The sequence below is a fragment of the Ylistrum balloti genome, unplaced genomic scaffold (assembly GCF_031769215.1).
Source record: "Ylistrum balloti isolate Yb309-2 unplaced genomic scaffold, AGI_CSIRO_Ybal_v1 Utg370018, whole genome shotgun sequence".
NCBI lineage: Eukaryota > Metazoa > Mollusca > Bivalvia > Pectinida > Pectinidae > Ylistrum > Ylistrum balloti.
Genome location: NW_026782087.1, coordinates 59,370 through 75,606, shown reverse-complemented (window position 1 = coordinate 75,606; position 16,237 = coordinate 59,370). Strand labels below are relative to the sequence as shown.

General features: G+C 34.2%; 1 protein-coding gene across 1 annotated transcript in view; it reads right to left on the bottom strand.

Annotated features, from left to right (window-relative positions):
• Positions 1-16,237, bottom strand: part of LOC132548602 (phosphofurin acidic cluster sorting protein 2-like) — a 64,961-nt gene that overhangs the window by 121 nt on the left and 48,603 nt on the right. Inside the window, exons 15-22 of the mRNA XM_060212469.1 lie at positions 7,510-7,664; positions 5,586-5,696; positions 4,250-4,352; positions 3,010-3,052; positions 2,689-2,728; positions 2,321-2,465; positions 949-1,205; positions 464-571 (exon numbers count right to left, since the gene is read on the bottom strand). Of these exons, the coding sequence (XP_060068452.1) occupies positions 464-571; positions 949-1,205; positions 2,321-2,465; positions 2,689-2,728; positions 3,010-3,052; positions 4,250-4,352; positions 5,586-5,696; positions 7,510-7,664 (962 nt within the window). The remainder of the gene's footprint in view (positions 1-463; positions 572-948; positions 1,206-2,320; positions 2,466-2,688; positions 2,729-3,009; positions 3,053-4,249; positions 4,353-5,585; positions 5,697-7,509; positions 7,665-16,237) is intronic.

Here is a 16,237-nt window from a genome sequence, read left to right as displayed (position 1 = left end):
AACAGAGACATACAATTATCGTGATTGGTTTATCTTATACTGCTCCAACTGGTTCATATTACTTTACTATGACTGGTTAATAGTATGTAACTTAGACAAGTAACTATTATATAAGAGTGGGTCATATTCTAGATACTAACACTGGTTAATCTCACATTACTTTAATGGCTCATATTGCTTTTGACTGGTTCATCTTGTATTTCTCAGACTGGTTCATATTTATTATACTTGACTGGTTCATCTTGTATTTCTCAGACTGGTTCATATTTATTATACTTGACTGGTTCATCTTGTATTTCTCAGACTGGTTCATATTTATTATACTTGACTGGTTCATCTTGTATTTCTCAGACTGGTTCATATTTATTATACTTGACTGGTTCATCTTTCACTGTTTATTCTGCAGAAAATTTCAATCTATCAGGCTATTGGTGTGATTTGTATAAGAAACTGAAATATTCACCTCTGAGTGAATAATTCTGACTTTTGGATGTACATATAAGTCTATTGATTCCCTCCACAACCTGGCTTTTCGACTCAATCTCCTTGGCCTTCTTACCAAGCCTCATGACTAAAATGACAAATAAAACAATGAATCAGACGTGCTAACATACATAATCACCTCAATCTGATGCTACAGTCTGTATCATGATATACTCAGCAAAAATATATCAAAATCTTATTGTTTAACTAATATACTTTAAAATATGAAAATGATCAGAATGATAACACATAATTTGGTTCAGTACTTTGTGGGTGTAATAAGTTTTATAATCATTTTGATAAATTAAAAAAAAAAATTGTTAACCCTGGCCTTAAATTATTTTCAAAATACATGCATCCATTCATGTCTTTATTGTTCAGTTAAACTTATTGAAGGCTTAAAATGTATTGACAATTTTGTATTGGCAGATATGTAAAGTAACATGGATTGAGAAACACACTAACTCTTTTGCTTTTTCTCCCTGGTAACCACGACCATCGAGAAGCATGCTGATTGGCTGTCGCCAGGTGAAATGGGTGGCTGTGTGACTCGTTGGACCTGGAGGGATCGGAAGGTACTTTTGAGGGAGGACTTATTGCTGTCCTTTTTACTGGCTTTGTCTGTTTTTTCTGAGCTGTCAGGTTTGTTGGTGGCTGTCCAGTAATCAACCTGTAGCTCCATAAGCTCTCCCAGACCAGACGGGCTACTGGTGCTTCCCTGACTGAAAACACAAGCAAAATGATTTTTTATAATGATTAATGAACAATACTACATACTGAACGTTATGATATTTGGCTGGAGGGTTGCTGGGATGTAAAACAAAAAGAAATGACCTCTATCTTTATTCAATGTCACAGGGGTTAAATTTGTAAAAAAAAAAAAAAAAAACACTTCTTCTGACTAACCAAAAGGTGAAAGTTATTTTTTTGGCATTCAAAGTCCCATAACTCATGCCAATTGTAATGGATGACACTGGTTATCAAACACCTATGAGGTTTTATTGATGTGAACCCATATACCAAATATGGAGAGCATCAGACTACTATCATGTGGAGAGTAATAAATGGTAAGTCATCATCCTTCAAAGTCCCATAACTCTTGTAAATATTGAAGGATTTTACTGGTCATCCATACGAGGTCTCCTGGATATAATGCCACATATCAAATTCACAAGTTATTGTGTGGAAAGTCAAATTGGATAGACAAATCGACGGACAGACAAACTGACGGCTGATTATGACAGGGCATATGTATCTTGGTGTGGGACCCTAATTAACTCATTCATTGTTTACCTATTCAGTGATAATATTAACATTGTGTTGTTTATTCAACCAAGAAGGACATCAAAGAATAGGATTCAATTTTTTCATCAAGATTCACTGAAATACATGGTACAGTAAACTGTCTATTAAGGTGACAAACTGACATATAGATGTTTTGTAAGGGGACACCATGTCTTAGTCGATGTAATAAAACGTGACGACATTGATCTCACCAAAGCCTGAATCAAAAGTAGTCTAAACACTATGCTTGTATTCATACAAGGACTTCTTTGTAAACATTTGTTATGGAGCAACAAATTATCCTATTGATCATGTAGAGGCATGGGTAAATATGTTTATGACTGTAATGCTCCAAGATCCCTCTTAATACCGTAAGTGATATAAAGTAGGCAAATAAATCTCATAATCATTTATAGACATGGCTGTACTTAAAGTGTGCTCATCATAAAACTTTATATATATTATTGCAAAACAATTGTTACCTACAAAAGACATTGTGGTGGTTCTACCAACAAAACCTTATATTGCTAATATCTAAGGCAGATGTACCTACCTCTGGTTGGAAAGGGTGAGGTTGACACTGGGAGAGCTGGGAGGGGTCTGTGTCTCCTTTGGCTTATCTAGTAGAATCATGGCAGAGGGAGGTGAGCTGGACAAAGAGGGAGAGTTCACCATACAACTTGTGTCATCCAGGTCCACTACAACAAGACACCGGATTTATGTTACCATGCTTCTGGGAAGGTTATCTGATTAGTAATGGGGGAAGACCATCAACCCTGACGGTCACTTGAGTTGCGAGGAATTTAAAGAAAATTAAACGAGATGATGTAATTGCATAAATGATACAAAATAATGTAGAGACATTAACAGTGTTAATCCTGCTCAAGTAACGATCTATAAACACGCTGGTCCAATACCTACCTGATGCATTTAACATTTCCGGATTTCCAATTTTCACTTCCTGTAAAGCCAGATAAAAGTAATTAGGGACAAAGAAATTTCCTCACCATTACCAAAATTACTAAAATAAAATATTTGTAAAACATGATATTTCAATACCGCAATGCAACTATCAACAAAACTGAGTGACCTCTGACCCCTTAACTTCAACCACAGTGTACATGCACTTGTAATTAAAAACAATTATTTAATAAATGCTTGACACAAATGATGTCTTGTTTAAGGATATTAATAAGTCTGGCACTTTTTACATCAGATGATGGCCAGGAACTTAAAACTTACACTCAGGAAAGGTAGAAACATCTGAGAAGACTCATCATCAGAGCTGTAAACAGAACAGAATTGTATGATAATTGAAAGAGGCATTCTAACAAGGATACAGACTTACCACCACCCATTCCCTGTTTTAATGATCACACTCCGAAGTAAATGTACAATGACAGCAGAAAACACAAATTACCGGGTAAAAATAATCTATAAGTTAGGACCTTATAAAGAGTATATGATAAATCTATAACAAAATATGTCAACTATGCTGATGTCTTACCATTGCATTGATGTGTCTGTAACAAGACCTTGCAACTAAGACTAATACATGCATCATGCACCAAAGTTGAATGAAATTTCCCCTGTCTCCTGAGCTGGACTGTCCAGGAGAAATGTACATTAAACAAGTAACTAATTACCTTATATTGTAAATGAGAACGTTGAAACATTGAGCCAAATTCTGTCCATCATTATTTATACTGATGGTTCTTTACAGTAATAGTGTCACAGTTTTTGTTTGCTGAAGGTTGAAATGTGAACAGATGTTAAAGGCAGTCAGCAGAATCGTGAAATCTTTCAAGACATAACCATACATATGCAATGACTTTTGTTGTGAGGGTATAATAATCAACAGTTAGAATATATCTGAACATTCGTAACTCTTCACCCCTAAAGATCTAAAAAAGATCCATTTGGTTTTGAGATAACAAATAGGAATCAACCTGTAAAGATGTTATTGCTAGAAACTTGTCAATATGTTTGTTTGTGGGGTCTACTTTCCTATGAACAGTCAAGGTCATATTGTAGTAGCTATATACCTTACTGAACATCATATGGGAGGTCACATCATGCTGTTGAAAGCAATTTGAGTAAAGTGTCTAGCCAAAATTGTTAAAACCATGATAGCATGGGACATTCTGTTCCTTAAACTACCCCCAAGTAGGGTTTGGAACACATGCCTTTGATCTCCATCTGACCTTGTATTAACAGGATACGTGTACTCTAACAACTGAGCCGTCATGGCCTGTGTCCATGTGTATAGAGATATACTATGAGTGTGCACATTATAGTTGTAATCTTGATCTAGTCTGTGACATGTAAAAGTAATATGCTAAAATACGACTGCAAACTTACTGAATGTTGTTTATATAGAAATTACTACGACAGCAAATTCATCAGTCTGATGATTTTGCAAAATGACAACTCCGTAAATTTTGATAGCAGCCCATCCAGTACATCATGCATCAATACCTACCTCCTACCACGACACATGACCATTGCTTCAGAGATTGGGATTTGTAACAGTCCGTTGGCATTACTCAGGTACTTTGACACCCGATTCAGAATTTCCTGAGAATCTGCAACAAATGAAAAGGTTTCTTAAATACAAATTTTTAAACATAACACAGATTTAAAGTTCATTTAGATACAACACATGAACTATGATTTTCTTCCTGATTATCTTTTCACCAGAGCTGGATCTGGCACATACTTGCCAAGTGACACAAAGCTCAGGAGTGACACCTGCAGAATATAGCTGTTTCCCATGTCCTTTTCATCACCCTCACAAATCCTCAAATCCTGCATGCAGTAAATATGAACTGCATTTGTGTTCATAATGACTTACTTCTGGTTAACTTCCAATCTTCAATAGTTTATACTTTATGTATGGGTTAACTTCCAATCCTCATTAGTTTATACTTTATGTATGGGTCAACTTCCAATCCTCAATAGTTTATACGTTATGTAAAGGTTAACTTCCAATCCTCAATAGTTTATACGTTATGTATGGGTTAACTTCCAATCCTCAATAGTTTATACTTTATGTGTGGGTCAACTACCAATCCTCATTAGTTTATACTTAAGGTACAGGTATCAATAAATCTTAAAGCCAAACAGGCATGAGTAGGGACCAAAGGAAACATACATATGAAATGTGAGAAAAATTCATCCAGTTCTTCTCAAAAAGTGGTGATAAACTGTATTAGGCTAAATCCAAGATGACCATCTGTCAGCCATTTTGTTTACTTTAATCATTTCTAAAATCAAATGGGCATTAATAGGAACCAAGGAGAAATATGAAATTTGAAAGAGATCCATTGGGTACTAATTCTCAAGAAGAATAGATAATGGACTTCATTGTTTAAAAAAATCCAAAATGGCTGCCTGATGACCCCTTTTTGTTTCTGATCAGACTCAAAATCAAATGGGAACAACAAGGGACCAAAGGAAACCTACATAACAAATATGAGGAAGATTCATCCAGTACTTCTCAAGAAATAGTGAAAACAAACTTTTTTATGGACAGATGGACGACGGACGAACCACAGGCTACCAACATAGGGCAATTTGAATGTACCATCTGATGATGGTGTGTTAAAAATGTTGATATAAAGAGGAAGAAAATATGATTGGAATGCTACTTCTCTCTACAACCCTGTCTTGTAGGAGTTACAAACCGAACTTTGTCCTATAATCCTTTCACAACCAGATTATTTAGGACCATCCCTGTCCTATAGCAGTTACAAACCTTACTTTGTCCGGTTTCTTTCAATACCTGATTCTGAAGGACTATCTTTTTTTTACATTACCTAGCTTAGAGATCTCTGGCTTCTCAAATGTATCCTTCCACAGGGAGTCGAGGAACAGGGAACTGTAGGTGTTATCCAGGGCTCCAAGATGTTTACCTATACAACTTGCACCTGTAATAGGACAAATATCATCCCATTTAAATCTCCCTTGATCAAGACAGAATGTCTCTTTGACAGGACAAGTTGCTGAACACAAAAGACTGACAGACCTGTCAACACATTGCTTTTACTTGAGTCAAGCAAAAAAGGAAACGTCAATATACTTATATTGCTCACCAGTTATAATTCAGTTCTGTGAATCTAAAGGAATGTCAGCGATAGCCCTTATACACACATATATATATACTGATATTTACAATTCATTATGGATATTTGTCATCAACTTATTGTCACACATGTTATAAATATTCTCCAGGGAAAGAAACCTGATCAACAATTGGTCTGGGCAATTTTATCTGATCCCTTCATGCCATCATTATATGAGAAAATATCATGACCTATGGCCTTTCAAATATATATATATTATTCAAATATTCAAATAAAATTCTTTAAAGGTAACATATTTGACCCCTTTGACTTTGATAGCTAAATTTCACAACTCGTGAGTTATTCAGATGAAATTGTTTGAAGGCAACACCTTTGATCCCTTGGACCTTGAAAGTAGTTTAAACTTTTCGATCATTTTGAAAAAATTTGAAAAAAGGAGACACTGCTCAAAATGTTTCCTGCCAAAAATCCTAAACCTGTTGGCATCTGATTATTCAGGAGATTTTTTCAGATTTCAACTCATTCATAAAAAAGTTGCAAACCCTTTACTCTAACTTCCATCTAGCTAATGACAATGACCTCGTGGATGTTCCTATGGTATTTGACAGTTTGGTATTGAAAGACAATGTTGATGTTGTTGTCATGGAAATCATTGGGTGGTTATCAGTCATTAATACTTTTAAATACATCAACCATCAGGGCAGGCCAAGGGAAGTCTATAGTGACAGGAGTCTACAGTGAGAGGAGCCTACAGTGACAGGAGTCTATAGTGACAGATGTCTATAGTGACAGGAGTCTATAGTGACAGATGTCTATAGTGACAGGAGTCTGTAGTCGATAGTGACAGATGACTATAGTGATAGGAGTCTATATTGACATGAGTCGATAGTGACAGGAGTCTGTAGTCTATAGTGACAGGATGAATGTAGGAGTCTTAGTGACAGGAGTCTATAGTGACAGGAGTCCATAGTGACATGAGCCTATAGTGACAGGAGTCCATAGTGACAGGATGAATGTAGGAGTCTTAGTGACAGGAGTCTATAGTGACAGGAGTCTATAGTGACATGAGCCTATAGTGACAGGAGTCCATAGTGACAGGATGAATGTAGGAGTCTTAGTGACAGGAGTCTATAGTGACAGGAGTCTATAGTGACATGAGCCTATAGTGACAGGAGTCTATAGTGACAGGATGAATGTAGGAGTCTTAGTGACAGGAGTCTATAGTGACAGGAGTCTATAGTGACAGGAGCCTATAGTGACATGAGCCTATAGTGACAGGAGTCTTAGTGACAGGAGTCTATAGTGACATGAGCCTATAGTGACAGGAGCCTATAGTGACAGGATGAATGTAGGAGTCTTAGTGACAGGAGTCCATAGTGACATGAGCCTATAGCGACATGAGCCTATAGTGACAGGAGTCTATAGTGACAGGATGAATGTAGGTCCGTGACAATGCCAACCTTGACCAGATTTCTTAATAATTGTGTATAGACATTTTCTTTCCCTAACTTAGATATACTAATACACCATCAATTAACAAACCTATATATATACATGCATGTTATGTACAAAACAGCAACAGAGCAGCTATGTCTGCATCCTGATTGGTCAGTCGCTGCAACCTGCATCCTGCCTTAACCAATCAAATGTTACTTACCAAATGGTATGACTAGAAAGCGTACGTAGTTCTGCCAGTCATGAGGTTTGGCGGAGAACTGTTCTACATATGGTCGTAGTACGGAATTGATGTAGCCATCGCCCCCAGCAATGCCCACCTTCACAGGTTGTGGACTTTTAGAGTTACTGTTACAACTGTAAGTAGGTGACGGTCTACCAGGTAACATGTATTTACTTAGACAGGTGTTACTGAAATACTTAATAAATTCAACTTCTAACCAATATTGTTTATTGTCGAAATATGTAAAAATGAAGCATCAACAAGCCAAAATATTTGTATCACTAACATTTGCAAGTCTGTCGGCTGTCTCCAGGTGATTTCCTTTTTTCGTCCTTAATAACAACAGTATGATGTAAGCAAAACAAAAGTTTTGTCTTGTTGATATTTCCTGTTTACATACTAAACATATAAAATAAAGCTGGTAGGAGTGAGTCCGACACACAGGAGGTTCTTTTTTTTATCCAACATCATCAATTTTTCAAGTTAACATAGATCTTCATTAGATCATTAGATCTGGATAAAACAAACACTGTCATTAGATCTGGATAAAACAAACACTGTCATTAGATCACAAACACTGTCATTAGATCTGGATAAAACAAATGCTGTCATTAGATCTGGATAAAACAAACACTGTCATTAGATCTGGATAAAACAAACACTGTCATTAGATCTGGATAAAACAAACACTGTCATTAGATCTGGATAAAACAAACACTGTCATTAGATCTGGATAAAACAAACACTGTCATTAGATCTGGATAAAACAAACACTGTCATTAGATCTGGATAAAACAAACACTGTCATTAGATCTGGATAAAACAAACGCTGTCATTAGATCACAAACACTGTCATTAGCGATCTGGATAAAACAAACACTGTCATTAGATCTGGATAAAACAAACACTGTCATTAGATCTGGATAAAACAAACACTGTCATTAGATCTCAAAACAAACACTGTCATTAGATCTGGATAAAACAAACACTGTCATTAGATCTGGATAAAACAAACACTGTCATTAGATCTGGATAAAACAAACACTGTCATTAGATCTGGATAAAACAAACACTGTCATTAGATCTGGATAAAACAAACACTGTCATTAGATCTGGATAAAACAAACACTGTCATTAGATCTGGATAAAACAAACACTGTCATTAGATCACAAACACTGTCATTAGATCTGGATAAAACAAACACTGTCATTAGATCTGGATAAAACAAACACTGTCATTAGATCTGGATAAAACAAACACTGTCATTAGATCTGGATAAAACAAACACTGTCATTAGATCTGGATAAAACAAACACTGTCATTAGATCTGGATAAAACAAACACTGTCATTAGATCTGGATAAAACAAACACTGTCATTAGATCTGGATAAAACAAACACTGTCATTAGATCTGGATAAAACAAACACTGTCATTAGATCTGGATAAAACAAACACTGTCATTAGATCTGGATAAAACAAACACTGTCATTAGATCTGGATAAAACAAACACTGTCATTAGATCACAAACACTGTCATTAGATCTGGATAAAACAAACACTGTCATTAGATCACAACACTGTCATTAGATCTGGATAAAACAAACACTGTCATTAGATCTGGATAAAACAAACACTGTCATTAGATCTGGATAAAACAAACACTGTCATTAGATCTGGATAAAACAAACACTGTCATTAGATCTGGATAAAACAAACACTGTCATTAGATCTGGATAAAAACAAACACTGTCATTAGATCTGGATAAAACAAACACTGTCATTAGATCTGGATAAAACAAACACTGTCATTAGATCTGGATAAAACAAACACTGTCATTAGATCTGGATAAAACAAACACTGTCATTAGATCTGGATAAAACAAACACTGTCATTAGATCTGGATAAAACAAACACTGTCATTAGATCTGGATAAAACAAACACTGTCATTAGATCTGGATAAAACAAACACTGTCATTAGATCTGGATAAAACAAACGCTGTCATTAGATCACAAACACTGTCATTAGATCTGGATAAAACAAACACTGTCATTAGATCTGGATAAAACAAACACTGTCATTAGATCTGGATAAAACAAACACTGTCATTAGATCTGGATAAAACAAACACTGTCATTAGATCTGGATAAAACAAACACTGTCATTAGATCTGGATAAAACAAACACTGTCATTAGATCTGGATAAAACAAACACTGTCATTAGATCTGGATAAAACAAACACTGTCATTAGATCTGGATAAAACAAACACTGTCATTAGATCTGGATAAAACAAACACTGTCATTAGATCTGGATAAAACAAACACTGTCATTAGATCTGGATAAAACAAACACTGTCCTTAGATCTGGATAAAACAAACACTGTCATTAGATCTGGATAAAACAAACACTGTCATTAGATCTGGATAAAACAAACACTGTCATTAGATCTGGATAAAACAAACACTGTCATTAGATCTGGATAAAACAAACACTGTCATTAGATCTGGATAAAACAAACACTGTCATTAGATCTGGATAAAACAAACACTGTCATTCATTAGATCTGGATAAAACAAACACTGTCATTAGATCTGGATAAAACAAACACTGTCATTAGATCTGGATAAAACAAACACTGTCATTAGATCTGGATAAAACAAACACTGTCATTAGATCTGGATAAAACAAACACTGTCATTAGATCTGGATAAAACAAACACTGTCATTAGATCTGGATAAAACAAACACTGTCATTAGATCTGGATAAAACAAACACTGTCATTAGATCTGGATAAAACAAACACTGTCATTAGATAAAACAAACACTGTCATTAGATCTGGATAAAACAAACACTGTCATTAGATCTGGATAAAACAAACACTGTCATTAGTGCTGGATAAAACAAACACTGTCATTAGATCTGGACAAAACAATTGTCTTGAGATGTGTTCAAATCATACGCGCTCTTTAGATAACAAACACTGTCATTAGATCTGGATAAAACAAACACTGTCATTAGATCTGGATAAAACAAACACTGTCATTAGATCTGGATAAAACAAACACTGTCATTAGATCTGGATAAAACAAACACTGTCATTAGATCTGGATAAAACAAACACTGTCATTAGATCTGGATAAAACAAACACTGTCATTAGATCTGGATAAAACAAACACTGTCATTAGATCTGGATAAAACAAACACTGTCATTAGATCTGGATAAAACAAACACTGTCATTAGATCTGGATAAAACAAACACTGTCATTAGATCTGGATAAAACAAACACTGTCATTAGATCTGGATAAAACAAACACTGTCATTAGATCTGGATAAAACAAACACTGTCATTAGATCTGGATAAAACAAACACTGTCATTAGATCTGGATAAAACAAACACTGTCATTAGATCTGGATAAAACAAACACTGTCATTAGATCTGGATAAAACAAATGTCATTAGATCTGGATAAAACAAACACTGTCATTAGATCTGGATAAAACAAACACTGTCATTAGATCTGGATAAAACAAACACTGTCATTAGATCTGGATAAAACAAACACTGTCATTAGATCTGGATAAAACAAACACTGTCATTAGATCTGGATAAAACAAACACTGTCATTAGATCTGGATAAAACAAACACTGTCATTAGATCTGGATAAAACAAACACTGTCATTAGATCTGGATAAAACAAACACTGTCATTAGATCTGGATAAAACAAACACTGTCATTAGATCTGGATAAAACAAACACTGTCATTAGATCTGGATAAAACAAACACTGTCATTAGATCTGGATAAAACAAACACTGTCATTAGATCTATAAAACAAACACTGTCATTAGATCTGGATAAAACAAACACTGTCATTAGATCTGGATAAAACAAACACTGTCATTAGATCTGGATAAAACAAACACTGTCATTAGATCTGGATAAAACAAACACTGTCATTAGATCTGGATAAAACAAACACTGTCATTAGATCTGGATAAAACAAACACTGTCATTAGATCTGGATAAAACAAACACTGTCATTAGATCTGGATAAAACAAACACTGTCATTAGATCTGGATAAAACAAACACTGTCATTAGATCTGGATAAAACAAACACTGTCATTAGATCTGGATAAAACAAACACTGTCATTAGATCTGGATAAAACAAACACTGTCATTAGATCTGGATAAAACAAACACTGTCATTAGATCTGGATAAAACAAACACTGTCATTAGATCTGGATAAAACAAACACTGTCATTAGATCTGGATAAAACAAACACTGTCATTAGATCTGTATAAAACAAACACTGTCATTAGATCTGGATAAAACAAACACTGTCATTAGATCTGGATAAAACAAACACTGTCATTAGATCTGGATAAAACAAACACTGTCATTCTGGATAAAACAAACACTGTCATTAGATCTGGATAAAACAAACACTGTCATTAGATCTGGATAAAACAAACACTGTCATTAGATCTGGATAAAACAAACACTGTCATTAGATCTGTATAAAACAAACACTGTCATTAGATCTGGATAAAACAAACACTGTCATTAGATCTGGATAAAACAAACACTGTCATTAGATCTGGATAAAACAAACACTGTCATTAGATCTGGATAAAACAAACACTGTCATTAGATCTGGATAAAACAAACACTGTCATTAGATCTGGATAAAACAAACACTGTCATTAGATCTGGATAAAACAAACACTGTCATTAGATCTGGATAAAACAAACACTGTCATTAGATCTGGATAAAACAAACACTGTCATTAGATCTGGATAAAACAAACACTGTCATTAGATCTGGATAAAACAAACACTGTCATTAGATCATAAAACAAACACTGTCATTAGATCTGGATAAAACAATCTCTGTCATTTGATCTGTATAAAACAATCTCTGTCATTAGATCTGGATAAAACAAACACTGTCATTAGATCTGGATAAAACAAACACTGTCATTAGATCTGGATAAAACAAACACTGTCATTAGATCTGGATAAAACAAACACTGTCATTAGATCTGGATAAAACAAACACTGTCATTAGATCTGGATAAAACAAACACTGTCATTAGATCTGGATAAAACAAACACTGTCATTAGATCTGGATAAAACAAACACTGTCATTAGATCTGGATAAAACAAACACTGTCATTAGATCTGGATAAAACAAACACTGTCATTAGATCTGGATAAAACAAACACTGTCATTAGATCTGGATAAAACAAACACTGTCATTAGATCTGGATAAAACAAACACTGTCATTAGATCTGGATAAAACAAACACTGTCATTAGATCTGGATAAAACAAACACTGTCATTAGATCTGGATAAAACAAACACTGTCATTAGATCAGGATAAAACAAACACTGTCATTAGATCTGGATAAAACAAACACAGTCATTAGATCTGGATAAAACAAACACTGTCATTAGATCTGGATAAAACAAACACTGTCATTAGATCTGGATAAAACAAACACTGTCATTAGATCTGGATAAAACAAACACTGTCATTAGATCTGGATAAAACAAACACTGTCATTAGATCTGGATAAAACAAATGCTGTCATTAGATCTGGATAAAACAAACACTGTCATTAGATCTGGATAAAACAAATGCTGTCATTAGATCTGGATAAAACAAACACTGTCATTAGATCTGGATAAAACAAACACTGTCATTAGATCAAACACTGTCATTAGATAATAAAACAAACACTGTCATTAGATCTGGATAAAACAAACACTGTCATTAGATCTGGATAAAACAAACACTGTCATTAGATCTGGATAAAACAAACACTGTCATTAGATCTGGATAAAACAAACACTGTCATTAGATCTGGATAAAACAAACACTGTCATTAGATCTGGATAAAACAAACACTGTCATTAGATCTGGATAAAACAAACACTGTCATTAGATCTGGATAAAACAAACACTGTCATTAGATCTGGATAAAACAAACACTGTCATTAGATCTGGATAAAACAAACACTGTCATTAGATCTGTATAAAACAAACACTGTCATTAGATCTGGATAAAACAAACACTGTCATTAGATCTGTATAAAACAAAAAAACAAACACTGTCATTAGATCTGGATAAAACAAACACTGTCATTAGATCTGGATAAAACAAACACTGTCATTAGATCTGGATAAAACAAACTCTGTCATTAGATCTGGATAAAACAAACACTGTCATTAGATCTGGATAAAACAAACACTGTCATTAGATCTAAAACAAACACTGTCATTAGATATAAAACAAACACTGTCATTAGATCTGGATAAAACAAACACTGTCATTAGATCTGGATAAAACAAACACTGTCATTAGATCTGGATAAAACAAACACTGTCAATAGATCTGGATAAAACAAACACTGTCATTAGATCTGGATAAAACAAACACTGTCATTAGATCTGGATAAAACAAACACTGTCATTAGATCTGGATAAAACAAACACTGTCATTAGATCTGGATAAAACAAACACTGTCATTAGATCTGGATAAAACAAACACTGTCATTAGATCTGGATAAAACAAACACTGTCATTAGATCTGGATAAAACAAACACTGTCATTAGATCTGGATAAAACAAACACTGTCATTAGATCTGGATAAAACAAACGCTGTCATTAGATCTGGATAAAACAAACACTGTCATTAGATCTGGATAAAACAAACACTGTCATTAGATCTGGATAAAACAAACACTGTCCTTAGATCTGGATAAAACAAACACTGTCATTAGATCTGGATAAAACAAACACTGTCATTAGATCTGGATAAAACAAACACTGTCATTAGATCTGGATAAAACAAACACTGTCATTAGATCTGGATAAAACAAACACTGTCATTAGATCTGGATAAAACAAACACTGTCATTAGATCTGGATAAAACAAACACTGTCATTAGATCTGGATAAAACAAACACTGTCATTAGATCTGGATAAAACAAACACTGTCATTAGATCTGGATAAAACAAACACTGTCATTAGATCTGGATAAAACAAACACTGTCATTAGATCTGTATAAAACAAACACTGTCATTAGATCTGGATAAAACAAACACTGTCATTAGATCTGGATAAAACAAACACTGTCATTAGATCTGGATAAAACAAACACTGTCATTAGATCTGTATAAAACAAACACTGTCATTAGATCTGGATAAAACAAACACTGTCATTAGATCTGGATAAAACAAACACTGTCATTAGATCTGGATAAAACAAACACTGTCATTAGATCTGGATAAAACAAACACTGTCATTAGATCTGGATAAAACAAACACTGTCATTAGATCTGGATAAAACAAACACTGTCATTAGATCTGGATAAAACAAACACTGTCATTAGATCTGGATAAAACAAACACTGTCATTAGATCTGGATAAAACAAACACTGTCATTAGATCTGGATAAAACAAACACTGTCATTAGATCTGGATAAAACAAACACTGTCATTAGATCTGGATAAAACAAACACTGTCATTAGATCTGGATAAAACAAACACTGTCATTAGATCTGGATAAAACAAACACTGTCATTAGATCTGGATAAAACAAACACTGTCATTAGATCTGGATAAAACAAACACTGTCATTAGATCTGGATAAAACAAACACTGTCATTAGATCTGGATAAAACAAACACTGTCATTAGATCTGTATACAACAAACACTGTCATTAGATCTGGATAAAACAAACACTGTCATTAGATCTGGATAAAACAAACACTGTCATTAGATCTGGATAAAACAAACACTGTCATTAGATCTGGATAAAACAAACACTGTCATTAGATCTGGATAAAACAAACACTGTCATTAGATCTGGATAAAACAAACACTGTCATTAGATCTGGATAAAACAAACACTGTCATTAGATCTGGATAAAACAAACACTGTCATTAGATCTGGATAAAACAAACACTGTCATTAGATCTGGATAAAACAAACACTGTCATTAGATCTGGATAAAACAAACACTGTCATTAGATCTGGATAAAACAAACACTGTCATTAGATCTGGATAAAACAAACACTGTCATTAGATCTGGATAAAACAAACACTGTCATTAGATCTGGATAAAACAAACACTGTCATTAGATCTGGATAAAACAAACACTGTCATTAGATCTGGATAAAACAAACACTGTCATTAGATCTGGATAAAACAAACACTGTCATTAGATCTGGATAAAACAAACACTGTCATTAGATCTGGATAAAACAAACACTGTCATTAGATCTGGATAAAACAAACACTGTCATTAGATCTGGATAAAACAAACACTGTCATTAGATCTGGATAAAACAAACACTGTCATTAGATCTGGATAAAACAAACACTGTCATTAGATCTGGATAAAACAAACACTGTCATTAGATCTGGATAAAACAAACACTGTCATTAGATCTGGATAAAACAAACACTGTCATTAGATCTGGATAAAACAAACACTGTCATTAGATCTGGATAAAACAAACACTGTCATTAGATCTGGATAAAACAAACACTGTCATTAGATCTGGATAAAACAAACACTGTCATTAGATCTGGATAAAACAAACACTGTCATTAGATCTGGATAAAACAAACACTGTCATTAGATCTGGATAAAACAAACACTGTC